Genomic DNA, 25,903 nt, shown 5'->3' on the forward strand with positions numbered 1-25,903 from the left:
CTGTGTATTAAAGAGCATTGACCCAAAGGACTCTTATCATCCTCTGAAGCCTCAGCCAGAAACTCATGTCTGCTCCACGCCTCCAGCGTCTCCCAGACCCTCCCTGCAGGGCTGCTGGGGTCAGGCGGAGCCAACAGAGATGCAGAGCCTGCTTTACTGTTGAAAGGATGTTTTTCCTTGAAAAGCTGCTCTTTTGTGGATGTGAAAGCTGGGGTTTCCCTGATTTTCATGGATTGTTTTTTCAAAGGAAGCCTTGGTACCAATGAGATACTGGTGAACCCTGATATTTTTTTGGTGTTTTGTACATGCAAACGAATCTAGGCATATGTGTTACAATAGTTGTTATAAACTGCTTGGTTCAGGATGCTTGAAGTTTGGTCTGAGTACTGCCTGTCTGGGTTTAGCAGAGCAGCTTGAGAAATTGTGACCCTTTTGTGTCTCACTGGGAAAGTTCAATAAGGTTAGAAACTTTATTGGCAAGAGCCTGTGAAGCTGCCTTGAATCATCAGAAAATGTTTTAGAAACCTTCCTGCAGACCTTGTTCTTCCCTTTCATAACAAAAGCCCTAATGACAGAAAAACACTGATAAATATAGCAGCTATTATTTGCAAGCTATTGTAAAATAATACAACATTAGTGTGACATCATGAGACTCTGCAGCCAGATCCTCACCCCCCAATACACATATGAGAACAGTTGTTCATTGCAGATGGGGAGAGTGACTGGTTCCAGATATGATATCACAGCGTGAAATGTACAACATTGTAAATAGGATTTTCATGGGCACAGATAATAGGGCCCATCTGCTTTCTAAGATAAATTTTGTGAGTTTCTTGCTTAAAGGAAAGAGCTGAAGTTTTTTAACGTTACTTGACGTAAGAATTCTAATGCTGATCATAATTAGGTAGTGCATATAAAATGCAGATAAACAGGCTGCACAATAAACATGGTAAAACCGTGCTCTGTGCTTTTGCTGGAGCTGGGCATCCATAGGCATGTTGCTGCTCTGGTGCCTACTGGGCCATGTACACAAACCCTGATTTTTCATGTGCATGATTGGCATTTACACCTGACTGATTGACAGCAGTCCCAAACTATTCAAGGGGATTGTGTGGAGGAAAACAGATAGCCCCTCATCTGCTTAGTGCTGGTGGGTAGATCCATATATGGGAATTGACTCATTGTCAAACAGAGCAACAATCCCTTTCCTTTTTTTCTTTTCTCTCTGTAGCATCTTTTGGTGACTGATTCTGGGAAATAAGTGGAAGATGACCATTGAGAGTTTTCCATCAGTGGGTACCAGCACTAATAGAAACTGATGACAGCAAGTCAGCTCTCACTTTGCTTAAGCATAAAATACCCCAGGGTTTCTCTCAGTGGGTCATCTTTGTTTCCATGCTGTCGTCCTCAGTTGTGCCTACCATGGGGGCGAGTGTCCTTGTTAGTACAAGTTATGTGAGACATAAAATCAGATAGTGCAGCAAAATACTCAAAAAGTATCTAAAGAGTATGAAACACATGCTGCTGGTAATCTGGTATTCTGTATTTGCTGCTAAACTTTAGCAAATAAGTGCAATGGAAAATCTTTGTAAATCTGTGAATTCTTCAAGGAAGCAAAACATTCACATGTAATCAGCTCTATTTTCCTATTGTTTGAGTGTTTTCCAGAATGCATAAAAAATTATTTGCTGCAGTAAAGTTTTAAAGAAGCAATTCCTGTGAGATGCTCCTATGATTGTTTAACACAGCAGTGCAAGCAGATGGAATATGTTCATATAATAAATTGGCTAACATTACTTCAAATACATAAGTGGAGAAATTTCTGAAGTTTCTTCCCAGAGCAGAAGCCTGTTGAAAGGCAGATACCTAAGTTGTATTCCCATAAGATTCAAATGCTATCAGTTTGAACTGCAGTCACCTGAATCCAAATTTCCAGGATCCTTTTGGGATGCAAATGTGTAGCCTATAAGTCTTTGGTTGGCTCTTCCTTTTTCTTGGATGGACCTGAGTGCAAGCAGCAAAACTGGTTGGTTTACTTTGGAGGGTTGATATGAATTTGTTGCAGGTGACTTGGCCTTTAAGTTGGCAGATAACAAAGCAGAAATAGATAGACCATGGAATTCTCAAATGTATTTAAGATAGTTAGCCTTTAAGTATGTTTAAACATAATTTAATCCTGTAGACTTTAAATGTTTATTTTTGGAAAATCCTTTTAATTCTTCTTTGGAAATGTACTTTATTATCACAGAGTTACTGCTGCTGTCTGTTTGCAGGAACAACCTAAGCAGCCAGAGCCCCATAAGAATGATACCTGCTGCCATGCAAGCTCAGCTTTTCTTTTCCTCTTTCCTTGTACCCTCCAAAATAAGCAAACCCAACATTCTCCTTTTCCAAGACAGAGCAAGCCGAATTGTTTCTATTATCCAATTGTTAACGAAGTTGGTGGATGCTCAGCAGAAAATGTGTGAATGGAACAGGAAAGCTTGGATCCTCAGTTCACCCAGTAGCAGCAGCAACTAATGATTCAACATCTCTTTGATGACAGACTGCAGTAGATCAGCTTAAGCCTATCATGAAACTGCCTTTTGGCTTGAAATTGCTTGGATGCTAAGTTGTCAAGACTTGAAATGTATAATGGAAATTTAGATGTATCTCTCATGTTTCACTGTAGATATATTACCCACAGCTCTCTAATTTAACTGGTGTTAAATAAAATTAATAAGATTCAGGCATAATCTTTCTCCTTTCTTTTTTTTTAAGGGACCCTTGAGAATAAATCCTAAGAAGTACCATGAAGCCTTCATTCCATCTCCAGTAAGTGTAATTTTATAATGCTTTAAAGTTCATAAGTAAAGGTGCATTAAGATAGGAGTTATGCTGTGCACAGAAGGTTGCTCAGAGGTGAATGAGTTGGAATAAATTAACACAATCTGGATTTTTTTTTTTTTATATCAAATATTCCCAAACAAATCCTGCTTTCTCATACCTCAAAGAAACACTTTGCTTGTGCTGTGCCTGGGGACACTGCAGGGTCCCACAGAGGCCAGCTGAAGTCAGGTTTGAGGACCACCAGACAGCGTAATCAGAAACCCTTGGTTTATGGCTGCAGAGGTTTTATAGATTTTCCACTGATTTAAGTTAATCTTCCCTAAACAAATATGCTCTCCATTTTCGATCTGCTGCATGAGCTAATTTGAAAAGTCATTCCAGAAATAATATGCGTGATTCCTTTTCATGTGCCCGCTTTGGCAAGGGCTGTATCTTGGGTGGGACTGGCATGCACCTCTTCTTATTTTGACAGAAAAGAAGGACTCTTGCAATTTCAGGGTCTTTCAGTTGGGAAGGTGACCTCACAGCTGGCACACCCAAAGCTTTTTATCCAGAACTGACTTGGTCAAAGTGTTGCTGTTAATGAGAGAGTTTTATATTGAAATGTTTTGCTGGTGTAGGGATGAGAAGTCAGAGCCTGCCCTGAGACAATGAAGCACTGATTATGTTGTTGTCCCAGCTACTGACAGCACTATTGTTTTGGGGCTTGGACTGAAAGCCTTGAAATTCATGGTGTTTATCAGTTCATGTTGCTGATTTGGGGAAGTGTTTTGGAGCTTTGTTAGAGAAGGTTGGCAGTAGAGGGGTGGGAAAAGGTTGGGGCTGCACAGAATGCACTAACATTAACTAGAGGAAGAAGTACAGAGCAGCTCTCTGGTACATCAGGAGGGAAGTGTATAAGTGAAAGGAACTTTGATCCTTCCTTTTGCCAGGTGTCCTTGTAGGTGTGGGAAGTGTAAGCTGTTAAATATATTCTCTGAATTTACAAAATGCAAGGTTAGATGGGAAGTTCAGCTACTCTCATGAATTAGTTGGATGTGAGGCTTTACCCCTAATCGCCCCTCTGGTGTCCAGCTGTTGCCTTGTGCCTGTTCTGTGTGCAGGAATGCATACATTAAGGAGGGCTAGCAGAGGTGGTTATCTCAGCTTTCTACTTTTCTGTCCTTTTTGGAGATAAATATGAGAACCAGCAGAATCAACACGTGGATGAAGATGACTCTGGCTTGTGTAGGCACAGTCCTTTAAGACAGATGCTTTGGGAAACATATCCTTTGTATAACATTATTTTCCATAATGGAGGGGTTGCAGCTTTGGTGTTCTGCAGCACTTCCCATCATTGCCAGATGCTGCAAGAGCTGCAGCTGTGAAAAATCACCCTTTCTTTCCTGCTGTTGATGAGGGCACTGTACCCTTTCACTTCAGCTATGACTTGGCCATGACTTCATGGAGTTCAATGCAACAGCTGTTCACCTTCTGACACCAGAAGTCCTTGCGTGTTTCTTGCTGCACATGTGCTCTGTCTGCTCGTCTCATTGTTGCATGAAGAGTTGAGGGGAAGGCCCAGGGCTTTCTTCTTGGAGCTACCCAGAGAACAGACCCCAAGAATTTAAATCTCTGCCTCACATCCAGTGTGTTCCCTGTGCAGAGTGGTGTGGTTTGAAGTGTCAGTGTGAAGGATAGTGCTGCTGAGCGTGAGTGGCAGTGACTGGAGCTGTGCTGTGCTTGTGGGAAGCACTTCCAGAGCAGGTGGAAGTACTGCAGATCCCTTGTCAGAGGGGGATAGGGAGCACTGCTGGAGATATTTGCAGAGAAAGCCCCGTGTTCCCTGGGGATGGCTGTGGAAGTCTTGAGGCCATTGTGGCCAATAGAGTAGGTGCACCCCAGGGTCAGCTGAGACTTTGCAGGTGATTGTGTTCTGTTGTCATTCAGTGCCATTTTAATTGTATTAGTAAGCTGAAATGTCAGCTGTGCAGAGGAAAAGTGGGATGCACAAATTTTCTTGGAAGTGTGTGAGTTCACCCAACAATTGTAAGCCTGAAGTTCAAGATGCAGAGATGTTTCTTTTTGGAGAGAAAAACAAAACTGATGGCAATTTTCTGATTACAGCTTTGTTGCAGATGTTGAAATTAACTGCTGTAAAATAGGTGTGCATATACATATGCAAATTTGTGTAAATATATATATGTAATTTGGAAAGAGAGTGTGTGGATGAAATTAAAGACAAGACTCTTGCAGAGTGTGAAGATGCAGCTTTAACCAGATGGTATGTCTTACATCAGGCACCTTTACAGGGAGTGGAAGAAAATGTCTTGTATTTTCATGAACACAGGAGAAAAGGGAAAAAAATTATAGAGCAAATTATTGTGAATGCCAGCCTGTGTCCTGCAGCACAGAGCAGCTACAGGAACAGACAAAAAGAAACCTCTAACAAAAACCAGGAATTTGCCTTAGAAAATGACTTTGAACATTTCATTTTTATGTATATGACAGATTTAGGTAAAGAGTTGGAGCTGAAGGGAAAGGGTGGGGAGAAATAAGGAATAAGACCATGTGTAAAAAATCTGGCTTTTTGAAAAGAACGGTTTCCAATTTGAATTATGTTGGTCCAGAAGGCTTTGCAATTTTTCTGCATCTTGTCATGGGAGGCAGCTTTCACACAGCTGTTGAGCTGCTGCTGCTGCTTTTCTTTCTAAGAGTAATTTGGTCTCTTGGAGGACAGCCTTAGTTTCACATCATGGCAGGGTTCTTCCTTTTATTGTTTTGGTATCTAAGCAGAGTAAGATACTTATGTGATATTTGGGCTTCATGTTTTCAGGTTATAAAAGAAGTTTTTCTTGGACACTGAGCATACTGGTAGTTCTGATTGGATTTATTCATGCATATGAGACTCAGGAGTGTCTGAGAAACAGCTGAAGTTGTGATTAAGACTTTAAGTCTTATGAGGCTGTTTTTTCTTTGAAAGACAATAAAGTACTAATCTGAAGAAACTCAACCTCATTTTTTGTACCTCCAAACTGTGCAAAGATAACTCTCTAAAAACTATTTAAACTGGTCATATTTATACTAAATGCTCACATTGTTTGACATGTTCATTGCACTGTAAACAGGCACATGGAATTTTTTGTATACTGAATTATGAGAAAGGAATGAAAGCAGCAAGAGCACGGTCAGTAATTATCAAAAGAAAAGAAAAAAGGACAAAGCTGGAAATCCTTTAAAAACTAAAATCTTTGTGTTGGCATCTTCAGGAAACTTTGTTTGCCCTATGAAGAAAATCTCCCAAACTAAATCTAGAGTAACCGAATGCCAGACATGTCTGGGGTGGATAATCATAGTGTGTGCAATTAGTAGAGGCTCTTGTGCAAGGATGCTAACCCAGAATATTTAGAGAAGGTGTCTTGACTTGTCTGTTACAGTAAGAGATCTCCTGGCTTGCAGTTGGCATCTGTGGTTGTCATTATCTGGGATACCTTCTAACATTAGTTTTGCCAAATGCAGAATATATGGTGTTAACTCATTTGAAAAACAAGAGACTGCATCCCTCACCACAATCCAGGCCACCTTCACGGAGTGCCCTGCTGATCTGGGAGTTGCATGTCCCTGCTTTCCCAGCTCACTGGGAGAGCAGCAGGAGCTCTGCATGGAGCATTTTGCAGAGACTGTCTTGTAAACCATTCTGAACATTTGTCTTTTCTGAACACTGGCTTTGAATCCTTGAGGTGGCAGATTAATGTGTCAAGAGCTGTGACAGCAGAAAACTCTCTACCTGTTCCCAAGAGTAACTGCAGAGGAACTGAGACAACACATCTTGAGGGCTTGGCTCTGTCTTGTGTAAATAGTGTGGAACTACTGTACTGGCACATCCATAGAAGGGTGCTCATTTGCTGAAAGATCCTGTATGTTAAAGGGCATATGGTGAATCTGTTTTGTTCCTGTGTACAACTGCAGGGTGTTTGCCTCACAAGGGTGTGTGTGTCTTTTTGATGGCAATGTTTTAAGCTTCATTACAACCATGATTTAATATGTTTTGGTCTGGCACTTACTTTTCTTCCTCTTTGGCTAGGATGGGAGTCGCGATATCTTTATTGATGGAGTGGTTGCTCGCAACCGAGCCCTGAACGGTGACATCGTGGTGGTGAAACTGCTGCCCAGGGATCAATGGAAGGTCAGTTCAGTTTATTTTTGTTGTGATTTGAGAGGAAAAGCTTATTACAATTTTTATCACTAAACTTTTAGGGCATGAGACAGAGAATTTCATACAAATCAGATTAGCTAAATTGAATTCACGCTGCTGTTGATTAAAAGACTTTATCCATTACAATGTTTGGAAGAAGTGATACCTGAGGCGTTGAAACCTCATTCTTTGCATGGAATGGCCTTCATTATCACTGTATGGGAAAGTCTGATGATGAGACTGGTTCCAAGCACAATTGTCAGAGGTGACTTTTGGTATCTGCTATTTGGCTGTCTTCATGCAGTGGTGTTTTGGATAGTGCTGTGTAGGTGTTTGCAATTGCTCATGTATTTGACAAGTGGTGTTCACAAAGCTTTAGTTATGATTAACTCTAATGTTTGGGTCCTCAGTCCATGAAAAGCTTATCTTGTAACAGCTCCAGATTTTGTGGTAATACCATTCTTTACATGAATGAAGCATGTGTGAAATGACTGGAGCAATACAAATGTGGGACAATTGCTTTTTCATTTTCATGTCTGAGATTTCACTAAGATCACTGTCTGGGTTGTTTGGGTTTTTTTCTTTCCACTGATGAAACTTCTTTCCCTAATCAAACTTTGTCCTTTCAAATATCTGGATAATTTTATCTTGTTTGCAGGTTTATTTTTTAACACTTCTATGCTAGGGCAGTTTTTGCTGGGTAATGGAAGCTACAGTTAGCAATTTTAACATAGGTTTTCATATTTAAGCATGACAGAACCACCACAAATTGTTTTCCAAACATGGTCTTTGAACTCTTCTTGGCAGTTTAAAGACTTTTTTTTAGATCTTTTGAACAAAAGTAACAGTAAGGATGTTTCCAGCAGAGTGGGGACTGGTCCGAACTACTTTGGCCTGGTGCTTTTTACTCAGTCTAGCTACCTTCTCTACCTTTCTTTGTTTGAAGCTATGTGATTTTAGACTTGCAAATGCAAGTTTAGTCTGGTCATTTGCTGAACCTTCTACCTATTCTGTTAAATCTAATACTAATTGAAATGATGGTTTGAGACGTATTAGAACTTGTCTCTTCCTTTTAAGTATGCATAAAATGAGTGAATGACATGAGTGTTTTTTGACATACATAAGTACAAAACTAAATCTAATACAAAAGGCAATCATAAGTAGGATCTAGGGTATTACAGGTATATCCATATACAAATAAAAGAAAGGTCTGTAGATATCTTGGTGACCTCTGAGAACCAGTTTTGAGGTCAAAGCAAAATTTCTTCGATAGCTATTCAAGACTTCAAGTCAGAGTTCACTAAAACTATGTTGATATCTATGTGTTTTGATCACCAAATCCACACATGCAAGTTATCTTTGATATTAAAACATTTCATATAGATGGAAAAATTGAATAGTTTGGATGCTCAAATCCTTTGCCAGGACCTGCCAGCACATGGGCATCTTTGTAGGCTTGATAGAGGTTGCCTGAGCTGGAAGCTTTGTCTGCAGTTTTCCATTTATATCTGTCTCTAAACAAAGATAATGCCTCTCCATCTCTCTTCTACTCTCATACCTTTGTATGTCCAACAGTAATGATCCTTTATGAATACAAGAGGAAGGATTCAGAATGTTATCCCTGTCCTGGGAAAATGCATGAATAAATAGAACTGTTTAGAGAAGTGGTATCTGACTGCAGGGAAACCATTCAAAAGACCTGAGTGTTTTGTAATATGATTATGATTTTTCTGTGGTGAATTTAACCTTGCCAAATGAAGTAGCTGGAACATGCCAGTCATGTTTTTCAGCCACACAGGTGCTGCCCTGTGTAGCCTCATTTTTTGTTTCTTGCCATCAGCAACTCAGTCAGCGATGACATCCCTTTTCCCCCGCTCCCCAAATCTCTTGCTACGTGCTCATGTTTGTATTAGTTCTTTGGGAAAGGTGCCACTAAGTTGCACTGAAAGATACTGCCTTCTGCCAAGTAATTTATACTGATTAATGATAAACTGTCGCAACCTATTTTAGGTTTTTCCATTTGTTTAGTCTCATGCTGCTGCAAAGCTGCCACTTAGGTGTATTGAGAGTTTTCTCCTTGCCACTGGGCCTTTGGAACAAGCTGAAGAGCTTCATTTATTTCTCTAAAATTGTAAATCAGATATATGGTATAACTGGTGCTCTCAGAGGAGGCTTTACTGGCTCTGTACATATTGGTTTGTTAGGATTGAGATGTGTGTGCTGATTATTTTTATGGTTCTCTATTCCCAACACATTACCCTGTGCTCCACTGAGAGCTGAGCTGTTTTTTTTTTGCTGTTGTACCAGTTTCTTGCACAAGATAAGGCTGTTTCAGCAGTGTGTTGAGTTTGTGCCTTCTGGGTTTCCAGCACCCTGGATGGTCTCTGGATGCTCTGGAGGAAGATCTTCATGTTGATAGTGCAAGTGGTTCCATGGACCTTCTCCTGCAGTCACAGTGTATTGCTGTGTTCCAGTAAAGGCAGGACTTAGAGGCACCTCAGTTCAATTTATATGTGTAAATGGGAGGAAATGGAGAATGTGTGACTGGTAACAAACTTTGGATTTTGAATAGAGAAACCTGTGTGTTTTCTTGAATTGCTGAGAGAATTAGGAGCTGCCTTGTCCCTGGTGAGTTGGTCATTGCAGGTGAAGTGCCTGTGAGGGAAAAGCCACCAGCTGGAGAGCAGTTTCTTCAGGGATATACTGTGTCCCCTGAGCTGTAATGGTGATACCTTACACACAGGTAAAAATGCCGCAGTGAAATATAAGGGGATGGTGAAATACTCTGGATGTGTGGTTATACTTTATGTAATACCTTCTTGAGAGAGACAGCAGTATTTTCAGCCTTCTGCTTCTTGGCTCAGTGGTGGGAAATTTATCAGGCTTGAATTTCTCATCATTGTGTCCTTCCCAGCATGTGCATCAATTGCTTGGATGAGCTACCATGGTCCTCCCTGTGCTTATTCTGTCTGGTGTTAAAGCTCTGTTTGTTCACGCGTCCGCTGGGAGAGCTCCGGCTGTTCAGCGATGATCAGTTTGTCAGTTCATAATTCTCTGCTTACTATTAGTTCTGATCAAGAGCCAACAATTTCAGTGTGGCACCACAGACTTGAAGGAGAGACTTTTTGTCCCCGGAATTTGTTATCTTGCTGTCCTGAAGGAGGTGGCCATCAGCTTCCTGCCAGGCTTGAGCAGTGTGCGTTGCAGCGACCGCATTTAGAGGCTCCGTTTCAGAAGTTCCTCTCCTGTCCTCTTGTGTTACATCTTGGGAATATTGAGGTGCTATGGTAACTTTCAAATATTTAGCTTTTGCAAAGTAAGGTATTTGACTTAGGCTGTTTTTCCAGGTACTTAACCTACTCTTAGCAAATGAAGTCAGAGTGTCATTGCAGTCTGCAAGACTGTCTCCTGACTTCAAGTTGTAGGGCTTCCCTGCGCCTGTGCCTTTATCTTCTGGAAGAACATCTCAATAAAAGATAGCCAGTGACAGGATTTATCCCAGTGCTTGTTGATTACTCTGATAAAGAAGAAAAATGGTGCTTTATTTCTTGACTGATTTTCACTGCTTTAACTTCCACTCTTGAGTTCTTGTTATATATTACGGAGTTGTGCTTATATCAATTTCAGAAGCTTCAGTTATACAGTGGTGTAATTACTGGAAGTCAAAGTAAATGTTGGTATTATTTTGTATGCTCATCAAGGAGGCAAGCAAAGTGTGTCAGTATAGAGGATAAACCTAACCTGTTTTCCCTCACAGCCTCTTTTTGCTCTTTTGCCGCCTACTTAATTGCCAGATAGAATTTATTTAATTTCAGGTATCTGTTTTGGTTTTTCTTGCAAGATGTAATTTCTTTGGTGGAAGGAAATAGCATAATAAGTCATTTGATATCACTTGGGGCTTGGATTCCTGGCCCAATCCCTGGTGCTTTTAGAGTAGTAGTTTATAACGTGGAATGTTTTTCATGACAACCGTCTCATGTATTGCACGCTACAGCTGAAATTTTAGTCTTAGTCTGAAAATAGTACCCAGACAAGGACTTGGTGCTGACCAAAACTTAAAAGAAAGAGTTTTGAGGTCTAACTCCCTATTGCTTGCTACAATATGCCAGCGAGGTCTCCAATTATGCATAAATATACTGTACATGTAGATAAAATAATTCCTGATTAACCTGCCAGTTTCACAGAAATTAGTGCATATCAGTGCCTCTGTTGTTGTTGTTGTTTTATGAATAATTTCCTCATCAGATTACAGTACTTCTTGCCACAATTTCCAGTTCTTTTGATCTTGACAGAAGGCCTCTAAGGCCAAGGATAGAGAGCTGTTCATTATGTACAGTGTGTGTTGCTGGATAAAATGATAATGGGTCCAACATTTTGGCCACAAAGTGTCCAACAGTGACAGAAATAGTAATGTTTCATAGCTCATGAAAGCACATGTTCTGTTCAACACTGAGCTGTCAGAGGCAATACAGTGCAGCAGGAGATCTTCAAGCTGCCTCTTCTCAGCCATACATCACAGATAAATATTTAAACACTTTCTGTACAGAAGACATAAAGTACAATTCACTTTTCCCAGCTGTGACTGTTGTTGGCATAATTACAAACAAATGTGAAGAAGGAACAATTTGATTTAAGCAGTCATCACAAATATCACCACATATAATTTGAACAGAGCTACGTATCCTGGCAAGTCACTGCCTCCCACTGTTGGTGAAAACCTATGAAACATTAGTTATCCAGAGGGGATGCTAGCTTTGGATTTGTCCTGCTGAATAATAATTCATTTCAACCAAATTCTTCTGAGAGTCAGTTTCTTCTCAAAATCTTGCAGCTAATGTAAGGATAACAGTAACTCAGGAGGAGATGAGGTTCTTAGAGGGTTATCACAGCAACACTGTTTGAGTCTAACAATCAAGAATGTTGTTTGGAAACATTACATTGATAATAATAATAAAAAAAGTTCTGGAGAAGTCATTATTGAAATAGTAAGTGTTCTGGCACACTAAAAACATTCAAGTGTAATTCATGATATTCAGGAGTAAAGTGGGAAGCCAACTAGGAAGATGTCCAGAAAAGCAGAGCTCTAGCAAATCTGAAAGGTTGATGGATGCTGTAAGGGAGGGAGGGCAGTTGTTTTGTTTTTTTAATTTGCTTTGCTGTGGGCTTTACAGTGAGGGCTGTAAGTTGATGGTCACACACAAGTGTGTGCATATCCCTCCCCAGCTTGGCAAATTCCCAAGCCACAAATTGGTGGAATCTGGAAAAGCTTCATTACATGCTAACTTTCTAATTGTGACATTCTTTGGCTGGCCACATGTTGTTCCACACTGCTGGGCCTTTGCTGTGAGCTGGCATGGCTCTTCCCAGGCTTTGCTTAGCTGCAGACTGACTGGGTTTGGAATAGCAGTGCAGTAGATTGATAGCAGAAAAGCTGAGAGAATAGGAAGTGCTGCTCACCGAGACATATGTGGCATTGCGTTTGCCTTCTCACAGATGTCATTATCACATTTTGTTAATCAAATACCACTTGAAGTGAATCAACTGGCATCTTAACACATTCAGTTTTAATAGCAAGCACTGACATGCATTTTTATGGTGTATAATGATATAATTACTATAATGATCTGGATTCTGTGAGATTGCCATGACCCAGTGCTGCATTCAGCCCTTGCCCCCCCTGCATGTGGAAAACAAGGAGGCAGAAACACCAACCTTTTGGGTGTTGCAAGCAACCTTGCCTTCCTGAGAAGGGCCTTTCCTGCCTCTGTGTCTCTGATGGGAAAGCCAAAACCAGGATCCTGAATAATAAAATCACAAGAAAGGTATGAAGTTTTTGAACAGTCTAATATTCTTTTTATTCTTCCTCCTTCTCTTCTGAATTAAAGTGATATTAATAGGCAAATTGTTTGGTTAGGTAGGAAGACAAACTTCTTTTTATTGACTGTCTGCATCCTGTCCTAGCAGCACAGACAGAGTCACATTGCAGCTGTGGTTTGGCTGCACAGGCACAGAATAAGATAAAAACCTTACTCTTAGGTGAACAATTAAACATTAAATAATCGTTCATGACATGTGGTCAGTTGTTACATCCCCAGTGTAATAATAGCAGATGGGGGTGAGTTCAGGCAGTGTGAGATACTGCTAAATTTCAGTGTGTGTTGCTCAAAGAGCTTCATGTTGCATTGAGGGAAATGCTCTTGGGGCATCTAATTTTACTTTAGAAGAGGAGACAAGCCAGCATTTAATACCTGATGTCTGCTCCTGCTTACTACTTTTTTCTTGGTCACATAATAATCTAGTACAGCAAATTGTTTCCTTTAACAACTAACTTTTCTTCAAGTGATTGTTTTAAACTCTGTTCTTCCAAGTCTTCTGTAAATATGCACACATCACAGTAGATTATTCTTAATCCAATCTCTTATATAACCACCATCATTTTGGACTTTTCTTAGTTCTTGGTTCCTGTGGAATTAGTATTTCTTAGAACTGTTTGTTTTTTGCCAGTTTGGAGACTTATTTGGTGATATCACATGAGTATTTGGAGCCTGCACCTTATAAGAGTCAGGATACCTGTTGTTGTGATGGGATTGGTTTTTAGAAGGTCATGCACATTAAACTCACTTAACTTTTTATAAATGCTTTCTTGAGAGACTGTCCAGATTTTCTGTAGTCCAGGTTTCTTTCTGATCTGCATAATTAGGAATAAGTTTAAATCAATTGTACTGATGCTAGAAGTCTCATCTGGCCTAAACTTGCTACAGTGAATGTCATACTCTGTTTTGTTTTTTTTTAAAGAGACTATATTCCTAATTTAGCTTGATAGCTGGTGAAATGAAGAGCTACTATGACACTAAAAACCTGATGATCTTTAAGTCCTGAGGTGATGTGGTTTTGGATTGTATCCCTAAGTTCTGAAGAATAGGAAAAGTGCTACATATCTATTTGCATGTTTGCTCTTGTTATTGGCTGTCAGAGAAACAGCATTTGGCTGCAGTATTTACATGTGGTCAAAGCTACTGAGGTTGGCTCATTTACTCTTTTCCCTTGTTTCCTTAACTCATGTTTATTTTTCTGAAGGCCATAAATCAGAGGGACAAGGAATCTAAAACAGAGGCAATTTATGTAAATGAAGAATTGCAGCAGCTGGAGGAGTGACAGAGATTTTTCTACAACAGGTTCTTTGGGGTAGGATGTGGGACCTCATTTATAACCACGTGGTTCTTGAAGATAAGAAGGATATTTGTCATTTGTTCTTGAAGATAAGAAGGGATGAGATGCATGAAATTTGTTGTTGGTAATTTGTAACCATCTAAGATAAAGGTGTCTGCAGGCTGATGGTAGGTAGGTTTTGAGTCAGCATGCTGCTGCTTCAGGGAGCTGGAATGGTTGTGCCTTCTCCCAGACACTGTTCTGTGTCTTCCTCCAGATGAGGCAAAAGTGCAGCCAGGTTGAGGAGATCTCCTGGCCTCTCACTCTCTCCTGGCCTGGCTTTGTGATGTTACTTGCAAGCAGAGGGGTGCCTTCTCCTCAGATTCCTGAAGTTTATGTCCTAACTGCTGTGCACATCACAAAAACTGGGAATGAGTCTGGTCTTGGTGCACTGTCATGCAGTGCAAGGTGGTCAGTGACTCATGTGCATCAATAGCAGTGTTCTTAATGCTGCTAACCCAGGAAATCTTGCTTGCTTGCTTTGGTATTATCCTTCAATATACAAATCTATGTCCTGGAACCTGTAGCTGTGACAGTCTGTTTCTGCAGCATCTGGAAGAATTGCAACTGATACTTTGAATCGAGTTTCTTATTTACAAAGTGCCACTGAAAACATTGAAAGAGAAATTAGAAGTCCTCCTGATTATCTTTTCCCACAAATTCCTTACAGCTTCAGTAGCTGTGGACATGACATCATTCCTCAGCATAGGCTCGCTGGTAAGACATATGGTGTGGGTTTTTGAAGGTCCCAGATTCTACCTGCATTCTCCAGATTTTATCCCAGTTGTAACTACCTGAAGGCTCTTTAGAAAGTTGGTAACAATCTAAGAAAATATTCCAAGGTAGAGCTGATCTACTAACTCTGCTGAAAAAGGCAGAGTTTCCTTATTTTCTCACTGTTTTTATTTCTTTCTCATTGTTGGTTTATTTTTGTTTTCTGTGTTCTGTCATATCAGGCAATATCTGCTTCATGAAAGTAAGTCTGTCGGTATTGCTTATGAGTTTTTTAGGTTTCCAGTATGCTATTGATTCATCCATCTTCAGCTGTGTCACCTCCTGGGGTTGAAGCATTTCTTTGTTTTCAGCTTTGTCTAAATTGTTTTGAAACAGAGAGCAGTGCCAAAACGCATACTTTTAATTGAGCAGCTTTGGAAGTGTGAAAATGAAGACTTGGCATGATCTAATTAGTGCTTGTGTATTTTGGTCGCAAGAAGTGACTGGTGAAGAATTCCCCAGACACATTCTCTGTTCTGTCTGAAAAAAATCCTGCATTAAGCTGTATGTCCTGCTTAGTTCTTGTTGGTGCTTGGAAGTACTGACTGTAATGCTTTCACTAATTAGCTGCCAGGATGTCCTTTTCTTCTCAGTCTCCTTGCTTTTGGCTTGTTTGTTGGAATGAGCATTGGCTACTTTTGCTGGCAAGCTCTCTAGAAACTGGCATCTCCCTTCTTGTGATCTCTGAATCTCATGGTGTAATGTTTGCCAGGTTGGTGCTGTCTGGGGAAAGTCCAAAGGACTTGTGTGAAGTGGAAGGAATATTTCAGCAGCTTCTCTTTCTTCCTGACCTAATGACTGTTCAGGGTGTGGGGAGTTCTGGTAAAAGTTTCAAGGACATTAGCTAGGTAACTCACCTCTGTGCCCTCCTTGAATTTTTTTGCAGTAAAGTAAATTTCCTCCAGGTTTTATCACCCCTATTGATGTCAGATTGCCTAGGAGTTTTTTCCTTCTGTGAAGATCAGATTTGTAGCTGTAGCCTTTTGCAGTAACTACAACTGCTGTGATGGTCTGGTTTAGGTTTGGACTTGAAGCTCTTCTCCCTTTGGTGCGAGTCTGGGAGCTTATCCCTTGACAAGCATCCTCTCTAAAGGGCCTGTGAACAACAGAGCTGGGCATAGCCCAGCTGTGTCTGACAATCCTGTGGGACCAACGTTCTGCACAGTCTGACTGCCTTGGGAACAGCTCACTGCCCATTTGAAGCCTGTTTCTTGCCCTGACCTTTAGGCTCGTGCTCTAGGCAGAGCAGTCTGGCAATTGTGAAGCTTTGCAATGCCTTTCCTTTCAGCCTTTTTCTAGCAGCTGTCCTTTAAATGTACAGCTGGCTTGCTGGTGTTTGAAAGGCAGCTTCCTTGCATTATCTCCATATTAGAACAGCATCCAGAGGGAATGTCCCAGCACTCCTTTTTGGTGACTGTGACCAGCTGTGTCACCTGGCTGGGAGCAGAGTTGCTGCCTCTTGGACTGGAGAGCTGTGCAGCATCACTGCTGGAGGAGAATAAATGGTTCCTCTGGCTCTAGTTTATTTATTCAGTTGAGCAGGGAGCTGGTGCTGGGAGAGAGTGCTGTGTTGGCAAGACATCTGGTGCCTGAGCTCCTCTTCAGGTCTGTGTTGTACCATATAGACATACCCAAGGTTAATGAATGGCCATTAGTTTAATCTGGTTTAATTTCATAGCTGTGCTTCATGCATAGTCTGAGCAGTATTTTGACAGGATGGCATTACTTTATCTACTCTTCCTGGTTCCCCCCGCCCCAGTAATCCTGAGCCTTTCTTTAAAGCCTTTCTTTAAAATGCTTTATTTCTTTTCTTCTCTGCACAGTTGTTGAGCTGTGGATGTAATATGTTTATCAGCTGAGATTTGTGTCTTGGAAACTTAATTTGCCTTTTTATCTAATGCTTTATCACTAATGCATGATAACATTTCCTGGCAGGATATGCATTGTTAAAATTCGTTTGTAGGAACTCAAAAAAAAAAAAAAGCATAGACATGGATGGCTCCCCTTCTGTAAGGTTCAAAAGTTTTGAAACAGAAAAGGAAAATGCTCTTCATGGTACCTGACATCATTCTCACTATCCTGCTTTCCCATGGGGTGGCTCCTATCAGTGCTGATATAGCGGAGCCCAAAGACTAGGTGTGGTAGCAGCCGTGGCTGTGAAGTAGAGGAAAAGCTGGGAGGGGAAGGCTGGCCTTGTCAGGGCAGTGTCTCCAGCTACACAGGAATTTCCTATGAGCTGATTGAGACCTTGGGCAGACTTTTTGTTAACAAAACCACTAACACACGTCAAAATTAATTTTTTATTTTTCCCACCATTGTCTTTTTGCCACTGAAGGAGTCAGCATTATCCAGTGGTCAGTTATCCAGCTGTCTGCCCCCTGTACCACAAAGCCACTCAAGCAAGTTAACAACACTTTTTTGGGGGGGATGAGTGGCACATCATTGCAGCAACCAGCTTCAGTGACATGGGAATGGTCCTGGGGCCTCAGGCTTGTCTTTGAGCAATTAGTTGCTATGATCACAAATAAATGGATAGACTGTGCTTCAGAGCTCCAGTTCCCAAGCACTGATTCCTCTTAAGTGCTTTGTGAAAGAAAGGAAAAAATAATCAAAAAATAATCTGCAGTTAAATTAATCTCCCCTAACAATGTCTAATGCGTCCTGAGGACCGGTGCTTGAGGGAAGGGCGTTGTATGAAATGACAGACAGCAAAATATACATAACTCTTTGTGCAGGATTTTGAGGTATTAGGAAATAGAGCTCCCAACACTGGCACATCACCCTCTGATTAAACACTGTGGTTTCACTAGCTCAGGGTTGATTACTTTAGAAAGCATTAAGTATTTGTCAAATACTCTTCCTTAGGATACTTAACATCCGGATCCTTTGTCTTCATCGACTTGCCTCAACACCTCTGCTTCTCAGCAGGCTGGGTGTGCTCCCTCCTACCCTTCATCTGGCCCCAGTGCCATGCCCTGCACTGTGCCCCAGTCTGAAATTCTTGTATGAAAGTAGCTGGTCGCACAGGTTGATCTGTGTCACTTGGGTGAGGTGAGGGACTAGGATGAGGGAAAATACTTGCCTCTAATCAGCAGCTCTGTGCCCTTGAGTCTGTTAAAAAAAACAACTCTTCCCCTTTGCAGATGTGAGGAGGGTGTAGCATGGTTCCTATGTCCTGGCTAGCAAGACGCCTCAGGAAATGCTCTTTATTTAAATTGTTGACCATTTCTACTGTAAAATGTTTTTCCAGCTGAATCCATAGCTGGATGTACTCTATATTATGTTACTAAAAAACAAATGATGTAAAACATCAACATTATATTTAAAATTTGCCACAGATGTTTCTTTATTAGTTGCTGCCCCCTCTGAAATTTTTGCAGGTCTGTTTTTTAGGGTTAGTCAGAACAGCATTGAAATAAATATCTTCCTGCCTGTGTTGCATCCCCTCAGCTCTCAAATGAAAAGTAATGTGGCAAAATTGCTGTTCTTCCTCAGGATATGCCAGGGGAAGTTGCTTTATTTCTTTACCAGGAATACATAACATTTTCTTCATGGTAAAAATGTGCCTTCCCAAGCAGTAATTGTTTTTGTGAAAAAAGTTCTACCCCAAAATTGTCAGATTTTTTCAGCACGTTTGCTCCAATATTCTCACTGTGCAGAAATAAATACAAAATAAATGAATGAGCTGTTCATGTATCATTGATAATTGAAAACAAATATAGACAGAGATGATATTTTAAAATTTTTTTAAGAATGTTTAAATCATGCCTTAATGCATTACACATTACAGGATATTTATGCTGGTGTTAACACTATAGTTAAAGCTGAGGTTTGTCAACCTCTCTGTGTTACAAGATTAGAGAAGTAAGTGCTGGTCTACATTGAACTTGTTTGGGGCAGAAAACTGACTAGGAGGTTTGTTTTGAAGTCAATGTTTTATGGACAAAGTTTGTTAAATCTACTCTGTGATTTTTCTCAATTTAAAGTAAAATGCTGTGTGTTGAAATGGTTTCATTTCATCATGTTGTACCTGAGGAAGGACTTACCTCAAGAATTTTCTTGTACTGTGAGATTGCAGCTGGTGACTGCAGGGTGGAATCTTGACATTTGTACTTCCACTTGGCTATGAGGTGAGGAAAAGAAAAGGAAATACTCGTAGCCTTTAGGATGTGTTTAAATTTTTGGGGGTTGCTTTGGAAAAGTTAATGTTCACTAGAGTTGGATACCTCTAAGATCTAGTAAGTCATACAAATGCACATGAGAGTGTTGATGTGATAGATGAGTGTGTTAGGCCAGTGATGGGGAAACTTCATCCTGAGCAGTTTGTTGGCATGTTAGATGGGAATGAGCCACTCCCTGTGGAGGTCAAGAGTACACTGGTATTTGTGTGGCAATTTTTGACTGTTCCAAGAAAACAATAGTGGTTTAAATTCCTAAACAATGCATAATTACATGAACTGAAGCTTACAAGATTTCGAGCTCGTATGCTGTACTAACTTACACTACTGAAAATTCAGTGTTCTATCATTAAACAGAGTACTTTTTGTATTGGGAGGACTGTAGCATGCTTGTTTCACAGTTCCTCAGTTGCAATATCCATATGTTTTATATGACTTGTTGCAAATATAAAGGTGAGAAAGTTTCTATAGTGAGACTGTTTTATGTATTAATTTACCTTAGCCCCTAAATTCAAAACACCATAGCAGCTTTCTGTTTTAATTTTAGGTCAAGGGTCAGTGCTTCTAGGGTCCTGTGATCCTGGCTCACTGTTGAATACTCTTGGTAGTATTGAAGCTAATGTCTGAGTTGCATCTTTCAATTACACATTCATAGTTTTCTTCAGTGTCATTTACAGTGTAATTTGGTGGGAGCAGCTCATAAAGTCATGATGAGAGAATAAAATAAGAGGCAGTCAGCTGAATGGTGTGAGAAGTGAAACTTGTTTTTATCCAGTTTATAAAGTATTGGGTTCATTTTTAACAAGCCTAGACTAAAGGTTTGATGAATTGGGGGTGTATGGATTGTGTTAGGCAAATAAAGTAATATTCTGTTAAGAAATTATGAAAACCATTCAAACCCAGAGGCTGGGTAGAAGATTTTAATTGTACTCCAATGACTCTGCAAGGTGCAGTGAAATAACTTGTGGGAGGTTTTAAGGCAACTTTACAGTGTGGTCAAATTAGAAGGAAAATTATTAGTTAAGAACTGAGAACGTGCTTAGTTTTATTTTGGTGGAGTGCTGTTAATATTTTACAAGGAAGCAGGTTTGATCATGCACTTGGTGTGAAGTTTGTGTTGCCAATAACCTTTGTTCTGCAGAAACCTATCTGGGAGTGTTTGAATGTTTGAATCCTTAGGGGAAGGATGTCTTTGGTGGAGGTGCCTGGCCGTGTCTGCTCATGGCTGGCAGCACAGGTGATTGTTGTGGGGTGGGATCCAGTCCCTCCCTGGAGCTGGAAGACCTGATGTGAACTGGTGGGTTATCGATAACCTTTTGTGTGTTTAACGAGACAAATCCTTCCGTTCGATTGTTTCGCTGTGAACAAACGCTTATCACCGGATGATTTTGTGTACCTTGTGTCCCTTTTAATTTGTTTTGGATCAGGGACTGTAAAAGCTGGTGTCTGAAAGGGGGTGTTGCAGGGATGGAGTAAGTGTTCCCCAGCTTGTAAGAGTTGCTTAAGCACAAGAAATGCAGTTGTTCCCAATACCTTACGTGCAGCTTCCTCGTGTCATTTGACTTCACCCAGTGCTGTGTAATCGCAGTAGGGGTTATAAAGTACTTTATTCCACAGTCTGTGGGCAAGGATGGGTAGACTGAGGTGGGAGTGCATGTCTCAACCTTCACATTGCTGATCTCCACCTCTCTGTGACTTCCTTCACTTTGTCTCTGCACATCCTCCATCCCTCAGTGCCAGGGCCCAGTGTGGCCAAACTGTGGAGGTGGATGTGGTACCTTGGGTCCCAAAGGGAGCAGTGGGATTTCAATTTGGATCCTCAGCAGCCTGAGGACAAACTGCTGTGTGAAATGTTTTCTTTTCCTGATAATGGTATTATGGCACAGCTGTAGCGTGGTACAGGTAAACCAGCAAATTAGCTTCAAGGGTCAACAGGTATTTCAAAACAAGGCAGGGATTTCTTAAGACAGTGTAGGTGCTTTGGGTACTGATAGTTTTAGATGTGGTACCTGTCATCAATGGGTAGAATAGAAGCAGGCAAGTGTGAAGTTTGCTATGTTAAAGCCAACAAATAAACTGCTTTTGCTGGTGAGAAAGCAAATGAAAGGGGTTTCCTAAAGCTGTGTACTGCCTGGGTAGGCTCTGAGATTTTTCCCATCTTCCTTTTCTGTTTTATCAGCCAAGATGAATGGTGAGTCAGTGTATGGTGTGTTTCATTATTGGAGACCTGTCAGAAGAGTTGGTTAATAATCCAGAGCATTTGGATTCAATGTGATAAACTAATCATAACAAAGTACTTCAGTGCCTAACTTGAAGCTGTGAAGAAAATCTTGTTATCTTAAAAGTATGTGTATATGAAAGGGCTAATTTTTTCTTTCTTAACAAGATAAACATAAACTCATTGGTGAGTTGCTGAGCAGCAGTACTGTATCCAGAGGCTGCTTTCCAAACTTCCCTGAGATGAAATGAAACTGAGATTTAGTGCTGTCACTTGTGGAGTTTCAAGAATATACTTCTGAAGACCTTTTAAGTTACATGGGAGAAGTTGTTGCAGAATCAGCATATTTAATTTATATCTAAATAGTTATAATGAACATAGATTTACTTTCTTCATTTTTTGGAACAGCCTGCCTTTTTTGCTGGGTGCTTTTTTTCTTTTGTCAAGTTGCTTAAATGATTTTTCATTAACACATTTACTATATTACAGTTTAACTTGGTAAATATTATTCAAATAACTTCTTCTAGGTAAGGAAAATTACTAAATGTCATCCCATACTTGCTTTTACCCAGAGGGAAAGTGAAGATTGCTTTGAGTTCATTTGATCTGTATGAAGCAGCTTTGAATTTCCTGGCCTTATTTAATGAACATACTGAAAGCCCTGTGTAGCTGTCTGTCTCAGATCCAATAATTGTACACAATGCACTGCAGGGGAGAGATAGTCTTTTCCTTTCTGGTTAAAAGGACTAGCAATCTGTCATGGTTGTTAATGAATGTTTGCAGGTAGCACAGTCCAGATTTAGCATTTGAGCTGGCTTCCTTGTAAAGATTTGGTTTGATTTCCTTGTTCTGTAATTTCTAGTGCTCAAGTGAGAGTTCTTTGTGGATGACTAACACATCTAGGCACAGGTTACGACACTTTTGAAAACCCAGTGTTTTTCATATATTAAGTATTTTATTAATGGCATAAGCAGGTGTCAAAGCTAGTTCACAGTCACATGTTTTTGAGCTGTGCTTCTGGATTTTGTGATTCTCAGATTTGTTTCGTAAGAGTGTTGAATGGGCTTAACACTTGATTCTATTCTTCCCCACGTGGCCCATTAGCACCTTGGCTTTTTACCTTTTTAATGTAACCTAGTGCATAATTTTTCTTGTATTTCTGCATTTTGTGTTTCAGTCTTTGCTGCATGTTTAAGAGAATTGGAAGTGTGTTCAGGATATTGGGAGGAATGTATTGCTAAAGGTGAATTCCTGATGAGGGAAGCTCATCACTGCTTTTACATTGCCTGTGAGATGCAGTTTGCTCCAGTGTGCAGCCATCCATTTCCTACTGGCACACAGAAGGTGTCCTGAAAGCTGTAGGGTAGATGTTCCCCCTGTCAGTGGGAATATCTGGCTGTTGTGTGACTGATCTGCACATGTGTAGTGGTGGGCTTCGTCAGGCTAAACCGAGAGACATAATTGACAAAACTGAACATAAATCCTGTATTACTAATATCTGGGAATGGCCAAGCTGTTAGGACTTGGAAGCATGACTCAAAGATTTGCCAAGTTAGCCTGTGATGATCACTAGGAAAAGAGTTTGCCCAGGAGAAGTGAGTTGTAAAGTAATTCAAGACCTTCTAAAAAAAACCTAACTCTTGCACAATCAGAGTTTAATGACCAAGGTGATGGCTTTATGCTGCCATCATCAGTGTTTAAACCCCTGGTATTTTTTATTTGCACCTGTTTTTACTGATCTCATAATTGGCCATTGTTACAGAATGCATGTGGAATTTGGTTGAGGGACCAACTTTTCTTTTTGGATGGAATGCAAACTACCTATTGCAATAAAATTTCTGTACTTGTGATTATGGGCACTGTCAGTGTTTCCATTATAAATTTCTGGTGTTTTTTTTTTTTTTTTTCTAAAGGAGCTTAAAACTAAGTTGTAAAAATTCGTTCTTGGCAGAGAACTTGTGTACAACATCTCAGCTCAAGTAAGACTTTTTAATGAATTTTGAGAGAGGGAAGGAAAACCTGAACTGCTTTGTAAGTTGAGGTTACACAGGTGAATTATACACTGAAATCTCTTGTTAACAAAACTCAGGAAGTAGCACAACAGAAACCCCCAGTGTTAGTCCCATGTCCTGCATTATATTTTAAATTGAGTTATAACAATTGAGTATAACTTTTGATTAATTTTGTGGAAAAGCTTTTGACAGAACAGCATTTGTTGCCGGGCAGGAAAAACAGACCAGAAGGTACCTGGCATCAAGAAGCAGGGAACTCTGTAGTGGCCAGCCCTTCCCACCACTGGGAAAGGCTTTTTTTATGCTGATGGTAAATCTGTTTCTGAAGGCAAGCAGTAAAAATATGCCATTCCTATTTACTCCATTTCTCAGTGCTGCAGGAGATGCTCTGAGACCATGTTCAATTGATGCATATTTTCACTGGATTAAATAAACCTTGAATATTGACGTCATGAAAATAAGCTGAGAAGCCTGGTGGTGGATGCTGATGCGTTTTACTCTTCTAATAAACACTGCTTCAAAATTTAATGAAGCATGCCATGTTGCTAAAGGTAAATGCAAACAAACTGAGCTATAGACTCTTTGCTTGAGGTGCTGCTGTTTAATGAGATTCGTCACTGAGTAATATGAGCAGATCCTGGTGACGCAAATGCCAGCAGTCATTCCCTGCCCCATTTCAGGAGGAAACCTGGTGATACTGATTGTTTTCACTGGAAGAAGAAAAAACACTGCAGCAATATAAGTCCTCAGCAAAATGTTGAGGATCACTCATCTTTACTATGCCTTAAGATCCTAGCTTGCTTTAACTTCCATTAAGATGGGCTCCTTTCAAATGCAATCTTTGTGTCACCTTGTGCTCTGCTGTTTCCCTCTGTTAATGTGCTTTGTCTTTAACAGAAGTTCTGTTGAGCATCCACAATGTTATGGATGGTTTGGTGCAGCACTCAGAGTGGTGTGTGCTTTGTTCTGACTGGGGCAGCTGGGCACAGCTGAAAAACAGATAACCCTGGGAAGGTGCATTTTATCAGAGACAGGGGTGTGTGGAACCTGTGCCTTCAGTGGGTGTTTCTGTGCCTTCCAGCAGGAATAGGCAGACATACCAATTCCCTGGAGACAGCCAATGCTGGTGCTCTTGTGCCTTTCCTTTTAGTATGTCTTCTGTTTTGGCAGGTTTTGGGATCACTTCTTAAAGGTTTTTTGGTACCATTCCTATTGTGTTTATCGATAAAGCTGCATAATAAGAAAAAAAAATCTCACAGAAAGGTTCTGGAAACCTTTCACCTTGGTGAACTAGTTTTGCTGCTGGAGGCAAGTTCAGTGAATAAATTTTTATGAAGACTTCAAGGGTTTTTGTTATTATAATAGACAATTACCTAAACATTTTGGAATCAGATATTTTGGTTCTAAACTAGTTAAAATTTTGGTTTTAAATGTTTTGTCTGAGGTATGAACTAATTTTGGAAAGGCATGGATAAACAAATTGTCAAAAATTCTTATTAGTATGTGCCTAAAAATTATGAAGAAATAGCTAGGATATGGTTATAGCTGTGGAGTCATTCATGATTTGCTTGTTCTGCTGTTCTAATGATATTTCCAGGTGTGATACAACTGAATGATATCTCAGGTCATCTTTAAATAGGAATTCAGTAATTGCTCTGTTTAGTGATGAGCCTGTTAGCTGTGTGTGTGGAAATAAAAATAATTTTTTTTATCCGAACAACATAAAAAATAATGGGTGTTTTGTTTTTAGAGCTGTGTGACATTTGTTTCTATTCTTTTATTTCTTTTGTTTCAAGCAGCAGCTGTAAATAAACTAATTCTGGTCTTTAATTATGTGAGTTTCTGCTGTGAAATCTGTGGTTCTGAAGCCCTGAACATGGTCTGTGCTTAAGCCTTGGTCCCTAGGTGGGAAGAAGAGAGAAAGCCTCCCTCTGTTCATATAAACCAACTGATGTGTTATTGCCTCTGATAAGACCTCAAGAGTGAAATAATGCTTTGAAGTATTTGAAAACATTAATCCTCACATGTGCATGTAAACCAGATATCATCTCCATTTTCTGAGTGGGGAAATATGCCCTCACTTTTTCCTGGGACACCTGCCTCTTCCAACTACCTAAAGTGGGGGTTTCTGCCATGCTCTTCTTTAATACCTATGGAGCAGAATGACCTAAAATACTTAATAAATACTTAATATATGAAAATTGTTCAGATATTTGTGGTTTTTGCCTTACCATATGTGCATGCTTTGCTGTTTTCAGTCTTCTCACATTTGGACTTTGCCTTGCCAGCTGTGTGAAATTCAGGTGTAACATCTTCAGGACAGAGTGTGCAGGTCTGCCTAGCACAGTGTCAAGTGCTGCAAACCAGGCAACTTGGCTTGAGTGAGTTTTCAAGTCATGGACAACTGAGAGCAAGATTATTTTCCTTGAGCAGTATTACTTTCCTTATGTACTTTGTAAGGAGCTTGTTGAAAGTTTAAGATAGATATAGAAGCGTGGGATTTCCTGCC

The 25,903-nt window shown here is 40.2% G+C and overlaps 1 protein-coding gene across 4 annotated transcripts in view; it reads left to right on the plus strand.

Annotated features, from left to right (window-relative positions):
- Window positions 1-25,903, plus strand: part of DIS3L2 (DIS3 like 3'-5' exoribonuclease 2) — a 178,437-nt gene that overhangs the window by 21,314 nt on the left and 131,220 nt on the right. For all 4 annotated transcript variants that reach the window (XM_015637358.2, XM_015637359.2, XM_015637357.3 and 1 more), the window contains exons 5-6: window positions 2,761-2,814; window positions 6,893-6,994. In XM_015637358.2, the coding sequence (XP_015492844.1) occupies window positions 2,761-2,814; window positions 6,893-6,994 (156 nt within the window). The remainder of the gene's footprint in view (window positions 1-2,760; window positions 2,815-6,892; window positions 6,995-25,903) is intronic.

This window comes from Parus major, chromosome 9 (genome assembly GCF_001522545.3).
Source record: "Parus major isolate Abel chromosome 9, Parus_major1.1, whole genome shotgun sequence".
NCBI classification, from domain to species: Eukaryota; Metazoa; Chordata; class Aves; order Passeriformes; family Paridae; genus Parus; species Parus major.